Raw genomic sequence first — 23,196 nt, 5'->3', positions numbered from 1 at the left:
TGGTGATGCTTGGATGTAGAAAACACCCCTGCAAATTAACCCAACTTTTTGGCGAAAGATCCGGCGACTTTGAGTCGTTTTTCGGCCAATTCCAGCCACGGCAGGACCTCATGTGGTATATTTCTCTTCCTCTCCTTTCAAGCTTATATAAGGAAAAAAAAAAGCCCAGATCTGCGACGTGGATCTGAATTTCAACGTCCCGAGTTCATTTTTGACATCCATTTAGGAAAATTCTAAAGTTTTAACATAGTTGAGCACTGGGGCGTCTTGGTTGACATTTTAGGGTTGACCGTTGACTTTTTACAAAATTTGCCGGGGATCCTCCTTAGCGTATTTTGACGCTATGATTCTGAATTTGCACTGGTTCGAACGGCTGCGAACTCGCAAGTATTTGTGAGTGGGTCTTTGCTTTTAAATATTATATATTTATTTATTTTCCATTTAAATAATTTCTTACATAAGCCTAGATTAGTCTAATATTTATAAAAATTAGCGAAATGACGAAATTTATGAAATTATCCTAAATCCTACGAGATGCACAAGTATGCGTACTTTTGTGGGATTTTAATTATGACCATGAATAATATTTATTGAATAGTATTATGTCGATGTAAATTATTGACTTACCGCATGTGAAATCCCGTCCCCGGATTTCATATATATATGAAGGGTGAAGGTGGTCAATTGGTACCATTCATATTGTAATATATATAGTATATGATGGGCGACTATACCTCACCAATCATATTTATAACAAGGTTAGTAATAATAAGGAAAAAGTAAACATTAACATATTGTACTTCTTTTTCTCCTTTCTAACAGTGGTGATGTATCACGGGTAGTGTTTGAGAATTATAGGAAGATTAAACCAATGGATTTGGCTCAAATTTTAATATAATATGGATAAGAGGATAACGAACAACTTTTATGAAGAAACCGTTTTGAAGTGAGCTACTGAAAATAGGGTTTTGGCACTCATAAAATGGCTGTCAATTTTCTGCGAGATTGGAAATTGGGTTGGTGTTTCAAACATCTGCAATGATCGCACCGTTGGATTTATTTGAAATTTGGATATGTTATAGGTACTGGGCGGACGAACAACTTTCAAGAATAAGGTATTTCAATCCATGGTCAAGAAGTTGTAGTTCAGAGGTTGTTTACATGACTGTCATATTTTCTGCCAATAATAATAATAATAGTTATATAATAAGATGTATATTTGCTTTAAGAAAATTAGTCGTATAGAAGTATGAAGATAAAGTAAAATATTTTCTTATCTGTGAGATTCCAGCCAACAGATGTGAGAGGTAGATAATGCTTTCCATCGGCACGAGAGTTTCTCGTGCTGATAACGTGTTATGAGATTAAGGATATGTGTACAGTGGAACATAAAGTAAATAAGACACAATATTTACGAGATTAGGCAAGTGTGCCTACGTTCTCGGGGTAGTAACAGTAGTTTTTCCCATTATCAAACTAAAATTACAAAGCAATGGAAACAAGAAATTGTATGCTTTTCTTCTCTATTCTCTCTACATATTTTCTCGTGCTGATAACGTGTTATGAGATTAAGGATATGTGTATAGTGGAACATAAAGTAAATAAGACACAATATTTACGAGATTAGGCAAGTGTGCCTAAGTTCTTGGGGTAGTAACAATAGTTTTTCCATTATCAAACTAAAATTACAAAGCAATGGAAACAAGAAATTGTATGCTTTTCTTCTCTATTCTCTCTACATATTTGTGAGTCGATATAGGAAACCTATATCTTCTCTGTTAAGGCCAAGAGATGTGAAAGTAGGCAGCACATCTTCAACATTTGTTGGCTAACAAGAACTTCAACATTTGTTGGTTGACAAGAAGCAATACACGGTGCATATTTTTTCATGTGGGTCATCCACTTTTATTATAACAAAATCACACTTCATAAGGTGAAAACTACAACATCTCTGCATTCTATTTTAGTTTTAAATTCACTCAAACGTAGTCCAAATTAGCAAATTTGTAGTTTGCATAATTGAAGGACTAGATTCTCCTGCACTCGTGGAAAGACAACTCTATCCTGATCCAGACTCCGGATAACCCTACGGCCAAACACCTGTCCCTCCTCCTCCGTTTTAACTAACCAGAGAACACGATCTGTCATTCCTCGCAGGGACATCTCAACTCCCATGCTCCCGATCCTCTACTCTCACTCCCGCGCTTAATCCCTCTGCACCCTCCGATCTCCCGCCAAAATGGAGCCCGACGTCAGCATCGAAACCAGTGCCATGATCCGCGTGGCCGTCCTCCCCATCGGGCACGTGGCGCCCGTCCTCCTCCGCGACTACCACTCGATGCTGCTCCGCCACCACACGATCCCTCTCTCCGCCATCAGCTCCTTCTACACTGAACACCAGAAGTCCCCCTTCGCCCACCAGCCCTGGGACTCCGGCAACCTCCGATTCAAGTTCGTCCTCGGCGGGGCCCCACCGTCCCCGTGGGAGGACTTCCAGTCCAATCGCAAAACCTTGGCTGTCATCGGCATCTGCCACTGCCCCTCGTCCCCTGATCTCGACTCCATCATCGACCAATTCGACTCGGCTCGCCTCGCCTACTCCTCCGCCCTCGTCGATCGCTGCTTCGCCTTCTGCCCCGCCGATTCTCAGGTCAGGAGAATGTGAATCTCGATTGGTTTTCAATTTGTTACTATTTTCCTTTTCGAAATTTCGAAATTTTTGGATTTATTGTTTATTGTTTGGTTTACAGTTGGAGGATGGCAGCAAGAAAGGAGGGAATTTGATGCTGTTTCCGCCGGCGGATCTGGCGACTCAGGAGTTCCACTTGCAGACGATGATGCAGGATATCGCAGCGTCGCTGCTGATGGAGTTCGAGAAGTGGGTGCTTAAAGCTGAGCCTGCAGGGACCATTGTCAAGACGCCTTTGGATTCTCAAGCGACTCTCAACTCAGAGGAGGTTCATGTCTAGGTGTCCTATAGAATTTAATCCGTTACTACAATAGTAATTAGTAATTAATTCAGTGTTATATATTTATCGAAATGTTGGTGTTTTGATTGGAGTGTTGGTATGTGAATTCCTGTGTTCAATGTTGCCGAAAGATGGAAGTTAACAAAAATCTAAAATGGCAGGTTATAAAGGCGAAGAAGCGGAGGCTCGGGCGAGCGCAGAAGACAATGGGTGATTATTGCTTGTTGGCAGGATCACCTGTTGATGCCGATGCTCATTACTCTACTGCTCTAGAATTTGCTAGGTTGACTGGAGATTTTTTCTGGTATGCCGGTGCATTGGAGGGCAGTGTCTGTGCCTTACTGGTAGTGGCTCACTCTCTGGATTTTTGCATGACTACCTGTGTTCGATAACATAATAGACTTTCATGGCTTCCCTGTTTATTTATTTCTTAGATTTCCTACTTACTGATTTCTGTAAACATGTTAGATTGATCGATTGGGCGAAAGGGATTCAGGTGTGGACGATGGAGTTAGATATCGATATAGGAGTGTAATCTCGCACTACAGGAAGTCTTTTATACAAGAAAATGCTCAGAGGTAATTTCTAGATGCTGTTGTGTTTAGATGGCTGTTGCTTTATTAATGTATGTATTCTATTAACTGTTACTTTTATATCATTTATGTGCAGAGTTTCACCCTTAACGTTTGAACTAGAGGCTACATTGAAACTGGCAAGGTTTCTTTGCAGGTACATTTTGTTTATCAAAATTTATGATTTGATGCGCTCAGCTTGTATTAGACCATCTACTACTTTCACTGGATGACATTCTGTCTGCATCTTATTCTTATACTGATCCTATCTGTGAGTCTTGACTTTAAAAATTTTAAAATTTTAATCTTCCTTTCCCAGCAAATGATTATAAATGAATTGAATTCTCTCTCTAAAAGTTGGAGTAGGTGCTCCACAATGGTACCATTTATGATCATATATGTTCCATGGGATGACAAATAGTACTTCGGAAATAGTTAGGTTTTACATTTTGTTACGTATCTGTTTTTGGTTTTACTGTGCCAGACGGGAGATGGCTAAGGAGGTAGTAGAACTACTAACAAGTGCAGCAGATGGTGCTAAATCTCTGATTGATGCCAGCGATAGACTTGTATTATATGTTGAAATAGCTCGTTTATATGGAACTCTTGGTTATCAGCGAAAGGCTGCTTTTTTCTCAAGGCAAGTGGCTCAGTTATATCTACAGCAGGACAATAGACTGGCTGCCATTAGTGCATTGCAAGTTTTATCAATGACCACAAGAGCATACTGTGTTCAAAGCAGAGCTTCCATCTCCGAGGATTCATTTCCTAAAGTGAGTGTTATTAAGCAAAATATTCGTGGTCATATGTTGCTTTTAAGTCTGTCTGCATGCTCCTGCACATGCTTTAATGTGTCTTTTGAGATGGATTTTATGACTTACGTTGTTAATTTGAAGTCTTGATCATTGATGGCACATATCTGTCTTTTCTCTATTGTATTTTGGAATGAAACTTTAATAGGAAATGAAGAACATGGTTGAGAGGCTTATTTCCCTAGTAATTTTCTTGTGTTATTACCCTTTAGTAACATTCTTATATGGTGCGTGGCTTTGATTATGAGCATATTCCTAGTAAGTTTTTAGCTGCTCGTTCTGATTTTATTTTTCACAGAAGGAAATCGGGTCAAGTCTTGCAGAGGGTGGGAAATGGCTCCACCAGTCAGTAGTCTCTCTTTTTGAGTCTCAGTGGAGCACACTACAGATGGTTGTCCTCAGAGAGATACTGCTATCTGCCGTCCGTGCAGGAGATCCTCTTGCTGCCTGGGGTGCAGCTGCAAGACTACTGAGATCGTACTATCCCTTAATTACACCTGCCGGGCAAAATGGTCTTGCTAGTGCACTTTCAAATTCAGCAGATATGTTGCCATCTGGAACCCGCTGTGCTGACCCTGCTTTACCTTTCATTAGGTCTTCATCAGTACCTAAGTCATTGTCCTGTCTATACATGAGCATTTTATAACTTATGAAGCCTAATAACAACAATAGTATTTGCTGTCCTATAGGTAATTTTTCTCCATAATCTTTTCTGCAAGACAAGTATACAGTTGCACAGACAGGCCCTGATAACAACGATTGAGCTAATTACTATTGTCTTAACATAATTTTAAAGTCCATTTAATATGCGTAGTCTAACAGAGCAGCAGTGAGGAAGATATTCTGCTATCTGAATTACTGACAGATATTCTTTCTCGAGCATGAGAGTGTGCAGCAATGAGAAGTAAATACCTGCTAGCTCTGGCCAGCTTATTAATGTTCTTATGGATGCTAGAGTCCTTTCGTTTTGTTTTCATCAAGTCTTCTTTTTTTAAAATAATTTTTTTTTAACAATATTATGTTTGCCTATATAATTCTTTTAGAAGTGTGATTTGCTCAGAACCTTTTGTGCAGCTAATTAGTCTTCTTTTCGTATTGCGGATGAATAAAAATCTATTCCTTTGTTTCTCTAGGAATCTTCTCATATTCAAGTTGATCCTGAACTGATTGTTGATGACAAGGATATGGACAAATAACCATTAGTGCTCTTCTTTTAAGTATCAGTTAATTTTTTATGTTAGTTTTTTTATTTAATCATCTTCTTTGCTTCTAGATTGTTTTCTTTTCCTCTCCATCCTTCACAAATGGACATTGTGAAGCGCAATCCAGCAAGAGAAGACTGGTGGGCAGGAGCTGCTAATACTGGCCCTTTTATTTATACACCATTCAGCAAGGGAGATACAAACAGTAATGCCAAACAGGACCTGGTTTGGATTGTTGGAGAACCAGTGCAGGTTTTGGTTGAACTGGCAAACCCATGCGGCTTTGAATTGAGGGTTGATAGCATATATCTCTCAGTGCCTTCAGGAAATTTTGATGCTTTTCCTGTTACTGTAAATCTTCCACCCAATTCATCAAAAGTGATCACCTTATCTGGGATCCCAACTACAGTTGGGCCAGTGACAATTCCTGGGTGCACTGTCCACTGCTTTGGTGTTATTACTGAACACCTGTTCAAGGATGTCGACAATCTGCTTCTTGGAGCTACACAAGGACTTGTGCTTTCTGACCCTTTCAGATGCTGTGGGTCTGCGAGGTTGAAAAATATATCTGTTCCAAACATTTATGTGGTACCGCCATTACCATTGTTGATTTCACGTATTGTCAGTGGTGATGGTGCAATCATTCTTCACGAAGGTGAAATTCGTGATGTATGGATCAGTCTGGCTAATGCAGGTATAGTTCCAGTTGAGCAAGCTCATGTATCACTATCAGGAGAAAATCAAAATTCTGTTATCTCGATTGCATCTGAAACCTTAAGATCAGCCCTTCCCTTGAGACCTGGTGCGGAAGTGACTATACCTGTGACCTTAAAAGCTTGGCGGCATGTTGTAGCAGATCCTGAGACTTCTGGAGGCAGGAGTGCCTCTGGAAGCACTGTGAGGCAGTCTAAGGATGGAAGTAACCCCACATTGTTAATCCATTATGCAGGTATTAAAATCTAGCATTCCTCTATGTATTCAATATCCCGAGGCAGCTTAAGGCAAGACCGAGGAGTTTGAATTGAAGTCTAGCTTGTTGCACCACATTCCAAAGTTCCATAGGCTGTCCATGGAAGACCCTAACAAGCACTTGAAGGAATTTGAAGTGGTTTGTTCGAGCATGACCCCTGTCAATGTCGATGGTAGCATCCTAAAGATGAAGGTTTTTCCATTATCTCTAATGGACAAAGCTAAAGATTGGTTATATGAGCTAGCACCGGGGATAATGACGTCTTGGGAAAGTATGAAATGAGCATTCTTGGAGAAGTTTTTTCCCACTTCAAGAATCATTCTCCTAAGGAAACAAATAAGTGGCATACAACAAAAGCAAGGTGAATCCTTTCCTACTTATTATGAACGTTTTAAATCACTTGTTGCTTCTTGTCCACAGCATCAAATGAAGGAAGAGTTGCTCCTTCAATATTTCTATGAAGGCCTTCTACCAATCAAACGTCAAATGCTAGATGCCTAGGCGGGAGGAGCTTTGGTAGATAAAACACCCATGGCAGCAAAGACACTCATTGCAAACCGTGCATTGAATGCACAACAATACGAAGGCATGGGACAAAGGGATAACCCACGGCCACAACTGAATGAGGTAAGCTCTTCATCCGATATTCAATCACAATTAGCTAATCTTATTTCCATTGTGTCTCAGATGGCCGAAGGAATGAGGATGCAAGGACCAATAGTATGTGGAGTATGTTCTATCCAAGGACATGCCTCTGAGAAGTGCCCACAACTTATTGAGAATGGTGGATGGGAGAACGCGAATGCAATTGGATTTTCAGGCCAAAACCAACCAAGGAACGATCCATATTCAAACACTTATAATCCAGGATGGAGAGACCACCCAAACTTCAAGTGGAGGGAGACCCAACAACAACCACAACAAGGAGGATTTAGACAACAACCTCCGGGCTTCTACAACAAACCCTACGCACCCACACAAGCTCCTCCACAATCTGCCCAAACAAGTTCAGGTAACACTTTAGACAATGATACACTTCTTAAATTACTAACTAATTTGTCTCAGGGACAAGAGAATCAAGCTAAAGCCATGCAAAGCCAAGACAAGATGGTGGATCAATTGGAGAAACGAATTGGGCAGATTGCAGATTTTGTAGGGAAATTTCGAGATCAAGGCCAACTCCCTAGTTCTACCATTCCAAATCCAAAAGGAGGGTTCGAAAGTGCAAAAGCCATATTGTTAAGAAGTTGAAAAGAAGTTGGAGCAGGTTCTTCATCAAAAACAGGTCACAAAGAGGATGAAAAACTGCACCTTGAAGAGGGGGAAACAAGCAAACCCACGGCAAGGGTGGAACTCCCTTTGCCGCAAGTTCCTAGTGTCTCTAAACCATCCAATCTGTCCAATAAAGGTAAGAATGTGTCAAATTCAGTTCCTACTAATGTTTTTCCTTCGAATGTTCCTTTTCCTAGTAGGTTCATGCAAACAAAGAAGGAGGAAGCTGAAAAGGACTTTCTTGAGACATTTAGGAAAGTTCAAGTGAACATACCCCTTTTGGATGCAATCAAGCAAGTTCCACGCTATGCCAAGTTTTTAAAAGGGTTGTGCACCATTAGGAAGAGGATTTCGACCAAGGAGGTTGTCAAGGTAGGTGAAAATGTCTTTGCCATCTTGCAACGAAAATTACCCCCAAAATGCAAAGATCCAAGTAGTTTTACAATTCCTTGTGTCATTGGTAATGTTCGCTTTGAATCTGCCATGCTAGACTTAGGAGCCTCTATAAATGTTATGCCATACTCAATTTATGCATCTATGAATTTAGGAGTGTTGAAAAATGATGGTGTAATCATACAATTGGCCGATAGATCTAATGCCTATCCAAAGGGAGTTTTGGAAGATGTTTTAGTGCAGGTTAACCATTTAATCTTCCCGGCGGATTTCTATGTTCTTGAGATGGATGAATCGGATCATGCCACTTCATTGCCCATCCTCCTTGGAAGGCCATTCATGAAAACGGCCCGAACCAAGATTGACGTGTTTAATGGAACTTTGTCCATGGAATTTGATGGGGAAGTTGTTAAATTCAATCTTTCTGATTCTATTAAGTACCCTAGTGAGGACCATTCATGTTTCTCTATTGATATAATTGACTCTTTGGTGCAGGGATATCTTGAAGATTTGAACGATGATGCGCTTGAAAAAGTCATTACAAGAGGCATGGAACGCAACAAGAAGGAGGTACACCCTAGGCTAACCCACGGCAACCCTCAAGCACTTCATGCCGTGCACCCTAGTGAGGACCTTCGTGAGATGGTTGCTACCCTTGAGTTGTTACGTACGCATGATGGTAAGTCTCCTAATCATGAGTCAATTCCTATTTCGACTAACAAGTTGCTTCCATCCATAATTCAGGCACCCAACCTTGAACTAAAACCTTTACCAAGCCATTTGAAATACATTTTCTTGGGAGAGAATGAGACCTTACCTGCCATCATCTCCTCATCCCTCACGGCACAAGAAGAGGCGAAACTAGTTCAAGTTTTGAAAGAGTTCAAATCTGCCCTAGGATGGACATTGGCCGATATTAAAGGTATAAGCCCTACGACATGCATGCATCACATATTTCTTGAGGAGGGGGCCAAACAAACTAGAGAGGCTCAACGCCATCTTAACCCTCTGATGATGGAAGTTGTGAAAAAGGAGATAATCAAGCTTTTAGATTGTGGAGTCATCTATCCAATCTCGGATAGTAAGTGGGTCTCACCTATCCAATGTGTACCGAAGAAATCAGGTGTGACAGTTGTGGAAAATGCCGAGAATGAGCTTGTTTCTATGCGCATTCAAACTGGTTGGAGGGTGTGCATCGACTATAGGAAGCTAAACGCCATCACAAGGAAGGACCACTTCCCATTGCCGTTCATTGACCAAATGCTTGAAAGGTTAGCGGGTTATGCTTTCTATTGTTTTCTTGATGGTTACTCTGGTTATAATCAAATTGTCATAGCACCCGAGGACCAAGAAAAAACAACTTTCACATGCCCTTTTGGTACATTTGTATATCGTCGCATGCCTTTTGGTTTATGTAATGCACCTGCCACATTCCAAAGATGCATGATGAGCATATTTTCTGATTATGTTGAGAATATTATTGAAGTGTTTATGGATGATTTCAGCGTCTTTGGTGATTCTTTTGATGGTTGCTTGCATAATCTTAGTTTGATTCTAAAACGTTGCGTTGAAACTAACCTTGTTCTTAATTGGGAAAAGTGTCATTTCATGGTTAAATAAGGCATAGTTTTAGGTCATATCATCTCTGAGAACGGCATTGAAGTTGATAAATCCAAAATAGATCTTGTACGTCACTTACCTTCTCCAACTTTGGTTAGAGAGGTTCGTTATTTACTTGGCCATGCAGGATTCTATCGTAGGTTTATCAAAGATTTCTCAAAAGTTGCACGACCTCTTTGTCGTCTCCTACAAAAAGAAGTGGCGTTTGAATTCACCAAGGAGTGCTCGGCTTCATTCAATCAACTCAAGGAGTTGTTGACCACGGCACCAATTATATCCCCACCAGATTGGTCCATTCCTTTCGAACTCATGTGTGATGCATCGGATTATGCACTTGGAGCTGTTTTGGGCCAAAGGAAAAACAAGCAGCCACATGTTATTTATTATGCTTCACGCACTTTAAATGATGCTCAATTGAATTATTCTACAACTGAAAAAGAACTTTTGGCGGTTGTATTTGCATTAGATAAGTTTAGATCATATCTAATTGGCACTAAAGTAATTGTTTTCACTGACCATGCAGCCTTGAAGTATCTTCTCACCAAAAAGGAGGCCAAACCAAGACTCATTCGTTGGATGCTCCTACTTCATGATATTGAAATTAGGGACAAGAAAGGGTGTGAAAACGTGGTGGCTGACCACCTAAGTAGAATGGTGCGTGAGGAAGAGCCCATCCCCATTTTAGAAACGTTTTCGGATGAGCAACTTCTGTCCATTTAGGTAAGTACCCCTTGGTATGCCGATTTGGTCAACTATTTGGTATCTAGACAAGTTCCTAGCATCCTAAACAGATTCTAACGTGATAAGCTTAAAAAGGATGCTAGATTTTATGTTTGGGATGACCCATTGAGATATGAATTGATTTCTTCCACACATAAGGATTCCTAATCACAAATAGAAAACCTTGGCTTAACTTTTCTACTTCAAGTAGGAAACCTTCTTTGACTAGGATTCCTCTTGTGATTAGGAATCCTCTTGTGATTAGGAATCCTAACTTCATTAGGTCTTCAATTTTGTCCATTCCTTTTGCTCCAAACATAAGCTATCCATTCCAAGCCCAATTTTGCTCCAAAATGCTCCAAAATGCTCATTTTTGCTTCCTTAGCCATATGAACCTAGAAACACACGAAAATGGCATAAAGGACTAAAAGAACTAAAGAAACACAACGTAAATGCATGAGAACAAGCCAATTAAGTCGCATAAATATGCTCCTATCAAATTCCCCGACACTTAGCTTTTGCTAGTCCTCGAGCAAAACAATCAAACTAAACAAAACGAAACAAAACAAAACAAACAAAAGACAATCTAAACCTTCCAACGTTGCCTCAGGGATTTCCAATGCACATGACATGTTAAAATTCATTATCTCCACAGATTTTAGTCATCTTCACACTTAAGTACATTCATAATCATAGTCACCACATACTAGTTCACAATTAAGCATTTAAAACCATGTTTTGAATGTAGTAACATGCCTTAGAGAATTTGCTCAATTCCTTACAAGATATGCACTCAATTTTCACTCAGATTTTCTAGCTACACACCCTAATCTAGTTGTATGTGAGAAGATTGATGTAAACATGAAAATGAACACTCACATATATGTATCACAAAGAAAGCAATTTCTGAAGTTAATAAGCATGTTTAGATATGATCTCATGAATGGAATGCTACTACTTAGATGCGAGAACCAGTGACACCATATGCTCATATCAACTTTAAACTCCACAAATTGAAATGCACAACACTCAAGATAGAAGTCAAGGGTTGTAATGGGGCTTGGGGTATTGGTTAACAATGGAAAGATAGAGGAAAACAAGGGTTCTTAAAGCAATAGGAAGCAAAGTAATGAAATTGACATTTAAACTCTCTTTTAATAGCAGAAATCAACTTTTAACACAAAGGGAAGATCTAAGCAACACTCAGGGTCATATTCAACATTTTGGATCCTTTCTTCAACTACCACAAACATGTGAACTTATTTTCATTTATTTCATACTCTTTTTTCTTTCTTTTCACAACTTTTTCTTTTCTTTTTCTTTTTCCACGAAATTCTTTTTTTTTTTTTCTTTATTTTCTTTTTCACCCGTGCCTATGGCACACTAACTCACATAAAAGCTACTTCCCCCACACTTGTTTTCTGCCATACATTAGTCAAAGGGAGTTCAATTCAAATCATGCTTTGCTATGCTTCAAGAATAAGGGTATGGATGGTCCTAATCTAGGCTAGATGAGGATAGTGTGAGTTAACAAAGAAGGTAAGCTTAACAAGGCTCAATGGGGTTATCTTAAACATATAATGAAGTAGGATACACGGTAATTTGGCTTTGGTGGTGGTCACTACACAACTTCTTCTTGAATATCTGTTATGCAAATCAATAACATGCTTTGAATGAAATGGGCATGAGTTCTAGCATTTGGAACTATATGATGAAACGCCTTCTAAGTAGTAACCAAGCAAAGAATAATGAGATCATGCAACGACTTTAGAAAACGATAATGCACAGATTTTAACTCCAAATAACGTTTAGGTTCAAGTCTCACAAGGTTGTAGTGTTTGTTTGAGTTCCTTCCTTCAAGCATGTTACAAAAACCAATTTTTCTTTTATGATTGCATGTTAAGTCATACATTATAACCATAACCAAGCATCTACCAAGAGTAAATCAAACTTTTCTCCATGTTTATAACTCTTTTTAACAATCATGCAATTAAAAACCAAATCCTCATCATTGTGTTGGAAGGTACCCTAAGACACAAACACACAAAAACGACTCAAAACACTCTTTTTAGGCTTTTCAAAACATGTTTTTCAAATTTTTATGTGATTTTCGGATTTATAAAACAGAACACACTAAAACATTCCAAAACAGTTTAAAAACACTATAAAACAGTAAGGAACAACATTTGAAGTTATGGGTGATAAAATCCCACGAATTTGCATCAAATATGCTTAGTTACCCCCCCACACTTAAATCAAACATTGTCCTCAATGTTTTAAACATAAATTCACACAAAACACAAGTAAACACACAAACAGCAACTAAACAACATAACATGGCAGATTAGAAACAACAAAGATAAGGGTTTGAGGAACGCAAATCTGAAATTTGGGGGATTCCTAGGGCTTCCTTTGTTGAATGGATGGGTTGCCTCCCACATAGCGCTTGCTTTAACGTCGTACAGCCGGACGAAGAACTCCTTCACTCCAAGTTGGAACACACGACATGCAAGGGAATGTCTTCCACAACATGCTCTACAAAGTTCTCATAGTAGGGCTTCAGTCTATGTCCGTTCACCTTGAATTCTTGCCCTATTCTCAAACTCTTAATTTGTACTGCACCATGCACAAAAAGATTAGTAATAACAAAAGGACCAACCCACTTGGAACGTAACTTACCAGGGAAGAGACGAAGACGGGAGTTGAACAACAACACTTTCTGCCCTATTGTAAAAGTCTTGCCTCTAATCATCTTATCATGGAAGGCCGTGGTCTTCTCTTTGTAAATTCTAGCATTCTCATAAGCTTCATGCCTTATTTCATCAAGTTCACATAATTGAAGCTTCCTATGAATTCCAGCTTGGTCCACATTCAAATTGAATGTTTTGATAGCCCAATGAGCTCTATGTTCTAATTCCACAGAGAGATGACATGGTTTACCATAAACAAGACGAAAAGGAGACATACCAATGGGAGTTTTGTATGCGGTTCTATATGCTCAAAGAGCATCATCCAAACGCAAGCTCCAATCTTTTCTATTGGGTCCAACTGTCTTCTCTAAAATCTGTTTGATCTCTCTATTGGACACCTCGGCTTGGCTATTGGTTTGGGGGTGGTAAGGTGTGGAAACCTTATGCGTCACATGGTATTTCTTGAGTAAGGCTTCAATTGTACGATTGCAAAAGTGCGACCCCCCATCACTGATTAGCACCCTAGGCATCCCAAATCTTGAAAAAATATTAGTTTTCACAAAATCTGCCACAACTTTAGAATCATTAGTTCGAGTGGCTTTTGCTACTACCCACTTTGAAACATAATCAACGGCAAGTAGTATGTAAGTAAAACCAAAAGATGAAGGAAACGGCCCCATAAAATCAATGCCTCACACATCAAAAATTTCAACAACAATGGGTACCTGCGGCATTTGATCTCTTTGGCCTATATTACCTGTCCTTTGGCATCGATCACAAGCTAAACAAAAGGTTCTTGCATCTTTAAACAAAGTAGGCCAATAAAAACCACATTCAAGAACCTTTAAAGCTGTCCTTTGGGTGCCAAAATGACCCCACAAGCATATGTGTGACAAAAACTTAAAATTGAATGAAAATCTGATTCATGCACACATCTCCTTATAATCTGATATGAGCAATGTTTCCACAAGTATGAGTCATCCCAAACATAAAATTTAGCATCCTTTTTAAGCTTATTGTAGACATCGAAATTTCAAATTTTTCGTGTTTACACTTATTACGTTGGAATTTGTTTAGGGTGCTAGGAACTTGTCTAGATACCAAATAGTTGACCAAATCGGCATACCAAGGAGTACTTACCTGAATGGACAGAAGTTGCTCATCCGGAAACGTTTCTAAAATGGGGATGGGTTCTTCCTCACGCACCATTCTACTTAGGTGGTCAGCCACCACGTTTTCACACCCTTTCTTGTCCCTAATTTCAATATCAAACTCTTGAAGTACGAGCATCCAACGAATGAGTCTTGGTTTGGCCTCCTTTTTGGTGAGAAGATACTTCAAGGCTGCATGGTCAGTGAAAACAATTACTTTAGTGCCAATTAGATATGATCTAAACTTATCTAATGCAAATACAACCGCCAAAAGTTCTTTTTCAGTTGTAGAATAATTCAATTGAGCATCATTTAAAGTGCGTGAAGCATAATAAATAACATGTGGCTGCTTGTTTTTCCTTTGGCCCAAAACAGCTCCAAGTGCATAATCCGATGCATCACACATGAGTTTGAAAGGAATGGACCAATCTGGTGGGGATATAATTGGTGCCGTGGTCAACAACTCCTTGAGTTGATTGAATGAAGCCGAGCACTCCTTGGTGAATTCAAACGCCACTTCTTTTTGTAGGAGACGGCAAAGAGGTTGTGCAACTTTTGAGAAATCTTTGATAAACCTACGATAGAATCCTGCATGGCCAAGAAAAGAGCGAACCTCTCTAACTGAAGTTGGAGAGGGTAAGTGACGTACAAGATCTATTTTGGATTTATCAACTTCAATGCCGTTCTCAGAGATGATATGACCTAAAACTATGCATTTTTTAACCATGAAATGACACTTTTCCCAATTAAGAACAAGGTTAGTTTCAACGCAATGTTTTAGAATCAAACTAAGATTATGCAAGCAACCATCAAAAGAATCACCAAAGACGCTGAAATCATCCATAAACACTTCAATAATATTCTCAACATAATCAGAAAATATGCTCATCATGCATCTTTGGAATGTGGCAGGTGTATTACATAAACCAAAAGGCATGCGACGATATGCAAATGTACCAAAAGGGCATGTGAAAGTTGTTTTTTCTTGGTCCTCGGGTGCTATGACAATTTGATTATAACCAGAGTAACCATCAAGAAAACAATAGAAAGCATAACCCGCTAACCTTTCAAGCATTTGGTCAATGAACGGCAATGGGAAGTGGTCCTTCCTTGTGGTGGCGTTTAGCTTCCTATAGTCGATGCACACCCTCCAACCAGTTTGAATGCGCATAGGAACAAGCTCATTCTCGGTATTTTCCACAACTGTCACACCTGATTTCTTCGGCACACATTGGATAGGTGAGACCCACTTACTATCCGAGATTGGATAGATGACTCCACAATCTAGAAGCTTGATTATCTCCTTTTTTCACAACTTCCATCATCGGAGGGTTAAGACGGCGTTGAGCCTCTCTAGTTGGTTTGGCCCCCTCCTCAAGAAATATGTGATGCATGTATGTCGTAGGGCTTATACCTTTAATATCGGCCAATGTCCATCCTAGGGCAGATTTGAACTCTTTCAAAACTTGAACTAGTTTCGCCTCTTCTTGTGCCGTGAGGGATGAGGAGATGATGGCAGGTAGGGTCTCATTCTCTCCCAAGAAAATGTATTTCAAATGGCTTGGTAAAGGTTTTAGTTCAAGGTTGGGTGCCTGAATTATGGATGGAAGCAACTTGTTAGTCGAAATAGGAATTGACTCATGATTAGGAGACTTACCATCATGCGTAGGTAACAACTCAACGGCAAGCAACCATCTCACGAAGGTCCTCACTAGGGTGCACGGCATGAAGTGCTTGAGGGTTGCCGTGGGTTAGCCTAGGGTGTACCTCCTTGTTGTTGCGTTCCATGCCTCTTGTAATGACTTTTTCAAGCGCATCATCGTTCAAATCTTCAAGATATCCCTGCACCAAAGAGTCAATTATATCAATAGAGAAACATGAATGGTCCTCACTAGGGTACTTAATAGAATCAGAAAGATTGAATTTAAGAACTTCCTCATCAAATTCCATGGATAAAGTTCCATTAAACACGTCAATCTTGGTCCGGGCCGTTTTCATGAATGGCCTTCCAAGGAGGATGGGCAATGAAGTGGCATGATCCGATTCATCCATGTCAAGAACATAGAAATCCGCCGGGAAGATTAAATGGTTAACCTGCACTAAAATATCTTCCAAAACTCCCTTTGGATAGGCATTAGATCTATCGGCCAATTGTATGATTACACCATCATTTTTCAACACTCCTAAATTCATAGATGCATAAATTGAGTATGACATAACATTTGTAGAGGCTCCTAAGTCTAGCATGGCAGATTCAAAGCGAACATTACCAATGACACAAGGAATTGTAAAATTACCTGGATCTTTGCATTTTGGGGGTAATTTTCGTTGCAAGATGGCGGAGACATTTTCACCTACCTTAACAACCTCCTTGGTCGAAATCCTTTTCCTAGTGGTGCAAAACTCTTTTAAAAACTTGGCATAGCGTGGAACTTGCTTGATTGCATCCAAAAGGGGTATGTTCACTTGAACTTTCCTAAATGTCTCAAGAATGTCCTTTTCAGCTTCCTCCTTCTTTGTTTGCATGAACCTACTAGGAAAAGGAACATTCGAAGGAAAAACATTAGTAGGAACTGAATTTGACACATTCTTACCTTTATTGGACAAATTGGATGGTTTAGAGACACTAGGAACTTGCGGCAAAGGGAGTTCCACCCTTGCCGTGGGTTTGCTTGTTTCCCCCTCTTCAAGGTGCAGTTTTTCATCCTCTTTGTGACCTGTTTTTGATGAAGAATCTGCCCCAACTTCTTTTCCACTTCTTAACAATATGGACTTTTGCACTTTCGAACCCTCATTTTGGATTTGGAATGGTAGAACTAGGGAGTTGGCCTTGATCTTGAAATTTCCCTACAAAATCTACAATCTGCCCAATTCGTTTCTCCAATTGATCCACCCTCTTGTCTTGGCTTTGCATGGCTTTAGCTTGATTCTCTTGTCCCTGAGACAAATTAGTTAGTAATTTAAGAAGTGTATCATTGTCTAAAGTGTTACCTGAACTTGTTTAGGCAGATTGTGGAGGAGCTTGTGTGGGTGCGTAGGGTTTGTTGTAGAAGCCCGGAGGTTGTTGTCTAAATCCTTCTTGTTGTGGTTGTTGTTGAGGCTCCCTCCACTTGAAGTTTGGATGGTCTCTCCACCCTGGATTATAAGTGTTTGAATATGGATCGTTCCTTGGTTGGTTTTGGCCTGGAAATCCAATTGCATTCGCGTTCTCCCATCCACCATTCTCAATAAGTTGTGGGCACTTCTCAGAGGCATGTCCTTGGATAGAACATACTCCACATACCATTGGTCCTTGCATCCTTATTCCTTCGGCCATCTGAGACACAATGGAAGTAAGATTACCTAATTGTGATTGAATATCGGATGAAGAGCTTACCTCATTCACTTGTGGCCGTGGGTTATCCCTTTGTCCCATGCCTTCGTATTGTTGTGCATTCAATGCACGGTTTGCAATGAGTGTCTTTGCTGCCATGGGTGTTTTATCTACCAAAGCTCCTCCCGCCAAGGCATCTAGCATTTGACGTTCGATTGGTAGAAGGCCTTCATAGAAATATTGAAGGAGCAACTCTTCCTTCATTTGATGCTGTGGACAAGAAGCAACAAGTGATTTAAAACGTTCATAATAAGTAGGAAAAGATTCACCTTGCTTTTGTTGTATGCCACTTATTTGTTTCCTTAGGAGAATGATTCTTGAAGTGGGAAAAAACTTCTCCAAGAATGCTCGTTTCATACTTTCCCAAGACGTCACTGTCCCCGGTGCTAGCTCATATAACCAATCTTTAGCTTTGTCCATTAGAGAGAATGGAACAGCCTTCATCTTTAGGATGCTACCATCGACATTAACAGGGGTCATGCTCGAACAAACCACTTCAAATTCCTTCAAGTGCTTGTTAGGGTCTTCCATGGACAGCCCATGGAATTTTGGGATGTGGTGCAACAAGCTAGACTTCAATTCAAACTCATCGGTCTTGCCTTGAGCTGCCTCGGGATATTGAATACATAGAGGTGCGGCATTGCCCATTCCCGAAGCCGAAAGCTCCTTGATTGTTCGATTGTCGGCTACCATGATGGGTGCTTCCTCAAAAGTCTCTGCCGTGCCCCTTTCTTCCTTTTCTAAAACTTGTTCTTCAAGGTTAGGTTCAGGGCTAGGTGTGTTAGACTCTTGCTGGTTCTTTTGTCTTCTCAAAGTCCTCTCAAAATCGTTGTCAAAGTCCAAAATATTCTTATCAACAGGTTGGGAACTTCGAGTCATAAACTAGTACCTAAAAACAATGAAACAAACAAATCAGTAACTAAAATAGAAAACAAATGAAAAATAAACAAAAAGAAATAACGAGGGATTAGCAAAGTTGCTAATCCCCGGCAACGGCACCAAAATTTGATGTGAAAATTACTTAACACGCAAATTAACCCTCTTTTTGACAATTGTAGTAGATATGTAAGTAAGGATCGTTCTTAAACCGGGGATTAGGAGGGATTGCTAAACTCTCTAAACTGACTCAAAAATCGTAAAAACAAAGTTTAAACACTCAACTAGACTCAAAGAATGCAAAACTAAACTATAAGACACAAAAACAAACCAAAAGACTCGAAACAGCAAACTAACACTCAAAACTGCCTTAAAAACACTTTCTGGGCAGTTTTGAACACTAGACTCAATTTTGGACGAAATTAATTTATCACTTGACTCAAAACACTTAAAAACATGAACTAAATTGATTTCTAACTAATCTAACACTTTAAATTAATGGGGGAATTGATTTTGACGAAAATTAAACAAATTAAGACAAGAACAAGGAAAACAGATTCTTTAGACTAAATTAGGTGAATTGATGAATGATGAGTTAACTAGAGGGTTCTTCGCCACACATGATACACTTGCATTCAAATTGATTTCCAATTGCTTCTTTCAATAAATCATGAAACTCAATACTCCAAGTTAACCGTGAACAGCACTTTTTTAACTTTCAAGTTTTCCTTAAGCTAGTGAATTAGATGGGAATGCGCATACAACAACTCAAAACATTCTCTAAAAGTCCCTTACGTGAAAAGCACAATAAAGGTACAATTAAAGATCATTAAGTTTCATGAACTATAAGTATTGACGAGGCAATTGTTACTATGAAAAGCATGAAACTTTTGCCAAGAATTCACTTAACGCGATTGTCGATAAATAACCTCCACTACTAGCAAATATAAGGTTATAACTATTAGGTGAAATTCCCTTATATTTTAGCTTCAAATCCCTGCATAAAAAACTAAGTGGCCACCTTAATCAACACACAAGAATGAGTTATCAATCAAACAGTTAAGCAAATTGAATTCACAACTTATGAAATAACAATTGGATGTAATCAAATCATTTTGCAAGCATAATCATGGTATTGAATAGCCCCCTAGCCAAAAGGCTTAGTTCCTCATGTTCGTAAAACAAAGGAAAATAGATGTATACATTGTAAATATGAGAAAGAACACCTAAATACTCCAACGATCCAACGTTGAATAGCTAGAATCTTCAAGCAGTCTTCCTTCTCTCCTTTGCCACGGCACAAGAGGTTTTGGGGAATTTAGGGGGGGTATGGATGATGTAGAAGGATGAATTTAGGTTTGGGATGGATATAGGGGACGGCAAGGGTTGATTTTTGGCAGAAAATATGGAGAATGGTGAGGTATGGAGGTATTAGAGAGAGGGGATTATTTTCTGGCGTGAATGGTGAAAGAATGGAGAGTTTTGTGGCTGCAACAAGGATGTTTATTTATATGATTTCAGGAATTAAAACCCTAGGTTATTTAGGTAAACAGAAATTAAGTCAAAGGTTCTAGAAATAGGAAATCAAATCAGAAATTTAAAGGAAACTTAATTAAAAGCTGCGGCAAGGGTTTGCAAGAAAGGAATGCTTTTTATTTCTGAAATTAGGCAAGAATTTTGGTATAGAAAAGGGTATGTGAGTTATGGCTGAGCTTGGTATGAAAAAGGAATGTGTTTAAATGGTTTAAAACAGGAAACAAGGCCCCTCCTTGCACGGCAAGGAAGGGGAACACAAAGGGACTCACGACATGGCTTAAGGTTACAAGTTTTGTGACCTAGAATAGGTAGGATCCTTTGATATTGTTGAAATATGGAGTCATTAAGGCTTTAGGAAAGATTAAACCAAAATAGGAAACCTTGGCTTAACTTTCCTACTTCAAGTAGGAAACCTTCTTTGACTAGGATTCCTCATTTGATTAGGAATCCTCTTGTGATTAGGAATCCTCTTGTGATTAGGAATCCTCTTGTGATTAGGAATCCTAACTTCATTAGGTCTTCAATTTCGTCCATTCCTTTTGCTTCAAACATAAGCTATCCATTCCAAGCCCAATTTTGTTCCAAAATGCTCCAAAATGCTCCTTTTTGCTTCCTTAGCCATATGAACCTAGAAACACACGAAAATGGCATAAAGGACTAAAATAACTAAAGAAACACAACGTAAATGCATGAGAACAAACCAATTAAGTCGCATAAATATGCTCCTATCACCTTTCTAGAAATGGCCGTGTACCTGAAACTTCTGGTTCACACACAGAGCCCAATTTTCATGGTCACCCTTTTGCATCTAAGGGTTCTGCGCTGGCGCATGAAATAATTGCAATGGAAGTTATGGTTCGTAATAACACAAAGGAGATGATCAAAATGAGTCTTAGCATTACATGCAGAGATGTTGCTGGAGAGAATTGCGTGGAGTGTACAAAGGCAACTGTCTTGTGTTCTGGTAATGGTCTATGATTATGCCTTTTTCACAAGCCTGTTTAAGTCTAGTGATATTCACCCTTCTATTATGTGTGCGCGTGCGTGTGGGTGTCTGCGTGCGAGTGTGCATGTAAATTTTTCAGAAATAAGCATTTTAGTACCTGGTTAATTTGTTATCAAATGTTGAATCCTGCCTATATTTTGTTTGTTTCTGAAACCGTTTGTTTGGAAGTCAGTGTCATTAAATTTCCCTTGAAATTTGCAATATAATCTTACTCATGCGTTCTGTGATAATTGAATTTGTACGCAGGTGTTTTGAGCGGGATCACTGCGGAGGTTCCTCCACTTCGAGAAATTAAACATTCTCTCTCTTTGTATTTTCTTGTCCTGGGTGAGTACACGCTGGTAGCTGCCTCAGTGATCGATGATGCTAATGATATCCTCAGGGCTCGTGCAAGAACAAAATCATCCGATGAGCCAATTCTCTGCCGTGGACCACCATATCATGTTCGTGTTGTTGGGACTTCATGATGGTTCTTTCCACTCACCACATCGACCTTATTAGCTCAAACCAGGTTATTAATGCTTTCAGTATCAGTTAACAATGCAGTGTGTTTTATATGGCAGCGGCGGGAGCGTATCCATATGTTGCGACAATCTACCTGGGAACACCTTCCCTTCATTTTATTTGACTTCCAAACAAAAAAAATTCATAAAATTCAGGTGTTATGATGGAAAATTTGAATTCGCGACTTCTTTCAGCAGGGACAAAAGAACTATGATCAGAGCAAGAGTTGTTAAAATTTGTATGTTATTCTGAAATATTGTTTATTGAACTGGGAAATGAAAATATTGTGCCCATGTATTTGAATAAATCTTATGCAGTATGAGAGTGGAGACGAGGAGGCCTTTGTATGGAAACCCTTGAGCAGTGTTTGTCGCCAAACTAGGCTAACCATTATTTCATTTCATCCTATTTATGGCGGAAACAGCGGACAAAATTAAACAGGAATCTATAAAAAGATGAGAAAAATGGTGTGTTTATCATTTTTCTTGACCAAAAATACAAAACTAATGGTGTTTTAACAAGTTTCACACAAGTGATGCAAACAAAATATTGACTGTAAGTTCGCATTATCAACGATATCGACAATCCGCATAGAAAGGCACTGTAGATCTTGCCCTGTATCGAGATCCATGGATCTCTAGGCTTATTGTGGGTGCTGAGTTTTTCTTGGGGCGTCCGTGACGTCTTGGCCAGCGAGGCTGAGCAACAGGAGTTGCAGCACAGAGTGAGTGAGGACGAAGTGTCTTTTTTTCTTTTTTAATTAATAATTTATGAATTAATTAATTTTTTATTTTAGTTGGAGAATGAGTGGACCCCACTCCTGCCATATTACATTTAACAATCAAATTGACAGAAAATTTAACAAAGGTCTGACATTGCAATGAATTCATAAGTTGAGGTATGACATTGCAATGTTTAAAATATGAGTTATAAGATTGTGTTTCGACTTAAACTTGAAATAGTTTTTTGTAATTTACCCAAAGTTTTACATGTACACATATCTATTTCAAAAGTAGACGCGGGAGCCCTTTACTTCAAAAACTCAAGTATTTGTATCTGTTGGTTTTATTCTTCTCAAGCTGATGCATGAACTGATCTGCAACTTATAAGCACATGCAAATTTCCATCCTCCTATTAATGTGGGATTCATTCTCAATACACTCCTCACATGTGGTAAATTGTCAAGCCTAAAACGTGGACAACACAAATCTGGTGATGGAGAGGACGTGTGGCCTTTGGCTTTACAATCTACTTTGATATCATGAAGAAGTTGAGGCTCTGCATAAAATTAATTGACAATATTAAGAGTAACCCAATTACTTATAAATACATACAAGACCCCTCCTCTCATCAATATGAAATTTATTCTCAACAAAAAAAAAACAAGTTTGTTTACTTAAACAAATCCTAATGCAGGTGTACTAACTATTGGAGGCCCACGCGCTTTTGTCATGCATTATATAAAGGATTTTTATCTCAAATGATTCATGGCCTTGACTTATCCTATCAAGATGCTCCTTGAAATTGACA

The 23,196-nt window shown here is 39.2% G+C and overlaps 2 protein-coding genes across 3 annotated transcripts; both read left to right on the top strand.

Moving 5' to 3' along the window:
• The first annotated feature begins 2,233 nt into the window (after positions 1–2,233).
• LOC103934598 (trafficking protein particle complex II-specific subunit 120 homolog) lies at positions 2,234–21,976 on the top strand. 2 transcript variants are annotated; one of them, XM_048580518.1, is made up of 8 exons: positions 2,234–2,650; positions 2,751–2,957; positions 3,131–3,313; positions 3,438–3,547; positions 3,639–3,698; positions 4,026–4,314; positions 4,652–4,947; positions 21,409–21,976. In XM_048580518.1, exons 1-8 carry the CDS (start codon positions 2,240–2,242, stop codon positions 21,455–21,457), a joined length of 1,605 nt encoding a protein of 534 aa, XP_048436475.1. In that variant the 5' UTR covers positions 2,234–2,239; the 3' UTR covers positions 21,458–21,976. The 2 variants fall into 2 exon arrangements, with proteins under 2 accessions (XP_048436475.1, XP_048436474.1); XM_048580517.1 differs by lacking the exon at positions 21,409–21,976 and adding an exon at positions 5,627–7,303.
• LOC125475571 lies at positions 8,608–9,979 on the top strand. Its single transcript, XM_048580519.1, has 2 exons — positions 8,608–9,461; positions 9,938–9,979. Exons 1-2 carry the CDS (start codon positions 8,740–8,742, stop codon positions 9,948–9,950), a joined length of 735 nt encoding a protein of 244 aa, XP_048436476.1. The 5' UTR covers positions 8,608–8,739; the 3' UTR covers positions 9,951–9,979.
• Positions 21,977–23,196: the final 1,220 nt, after the last annotated feature.

The sequence above is a fragment of a genome, unplaced genomic scaffold, assembly GCF_019419815.1.
Source record: "Pyrus x bretschneideri cultivar Hongxiangsu unplaced genomic scaffold, Pyrus_bretschneideri_v1 Contig15, whole genome shotgun sequence".
NCBI classification, from domain to species: domain Eukaryota; kingdom Viridiplantae; phylum Streptophyta; class Magnoliopsida; order Rosales; family Rosaceae; genus Pyrus; species Pyrus x bretschneideri.
Note: the sequence above shows the minus strand (reverse complement) of the source record. Positions and strands in the feature narration are given on the sequence as shown.

Excerpts from the sequence above, each read along its gene's own strand:
- LOC125475571 (XM_048580519.1), top strand. The coding sequence starts at position 8,740 with ATGGAACGCAACAAGAAGGAGGTACACCCTAGGCTAACCCACGGCAAC.
- LOC103934598 (XM_048580517.1), top strand. The coding sequence starts at position 2,240 with ATGGAGCCCGACGTCAGCATCGAAACCAGTGCCATGATCCGCGTGGCC. Across the intron at positions 2,651-2,750 it reads TCTGCCCCGCCGATTCTCAG|TTGGAGGATGGCAGCAAGAA; the intron begins GTCAGGAGAATG and ends TTTGGTTTACAG. Across the intron at positions 4,948-5,626 it reads CCTGCTTTACCTTTCATTAG|ATTGTTTTCTTTTCCTCTCC; the intron begins GTCTTCATCAGT and ends CTTTGCTTCTAG.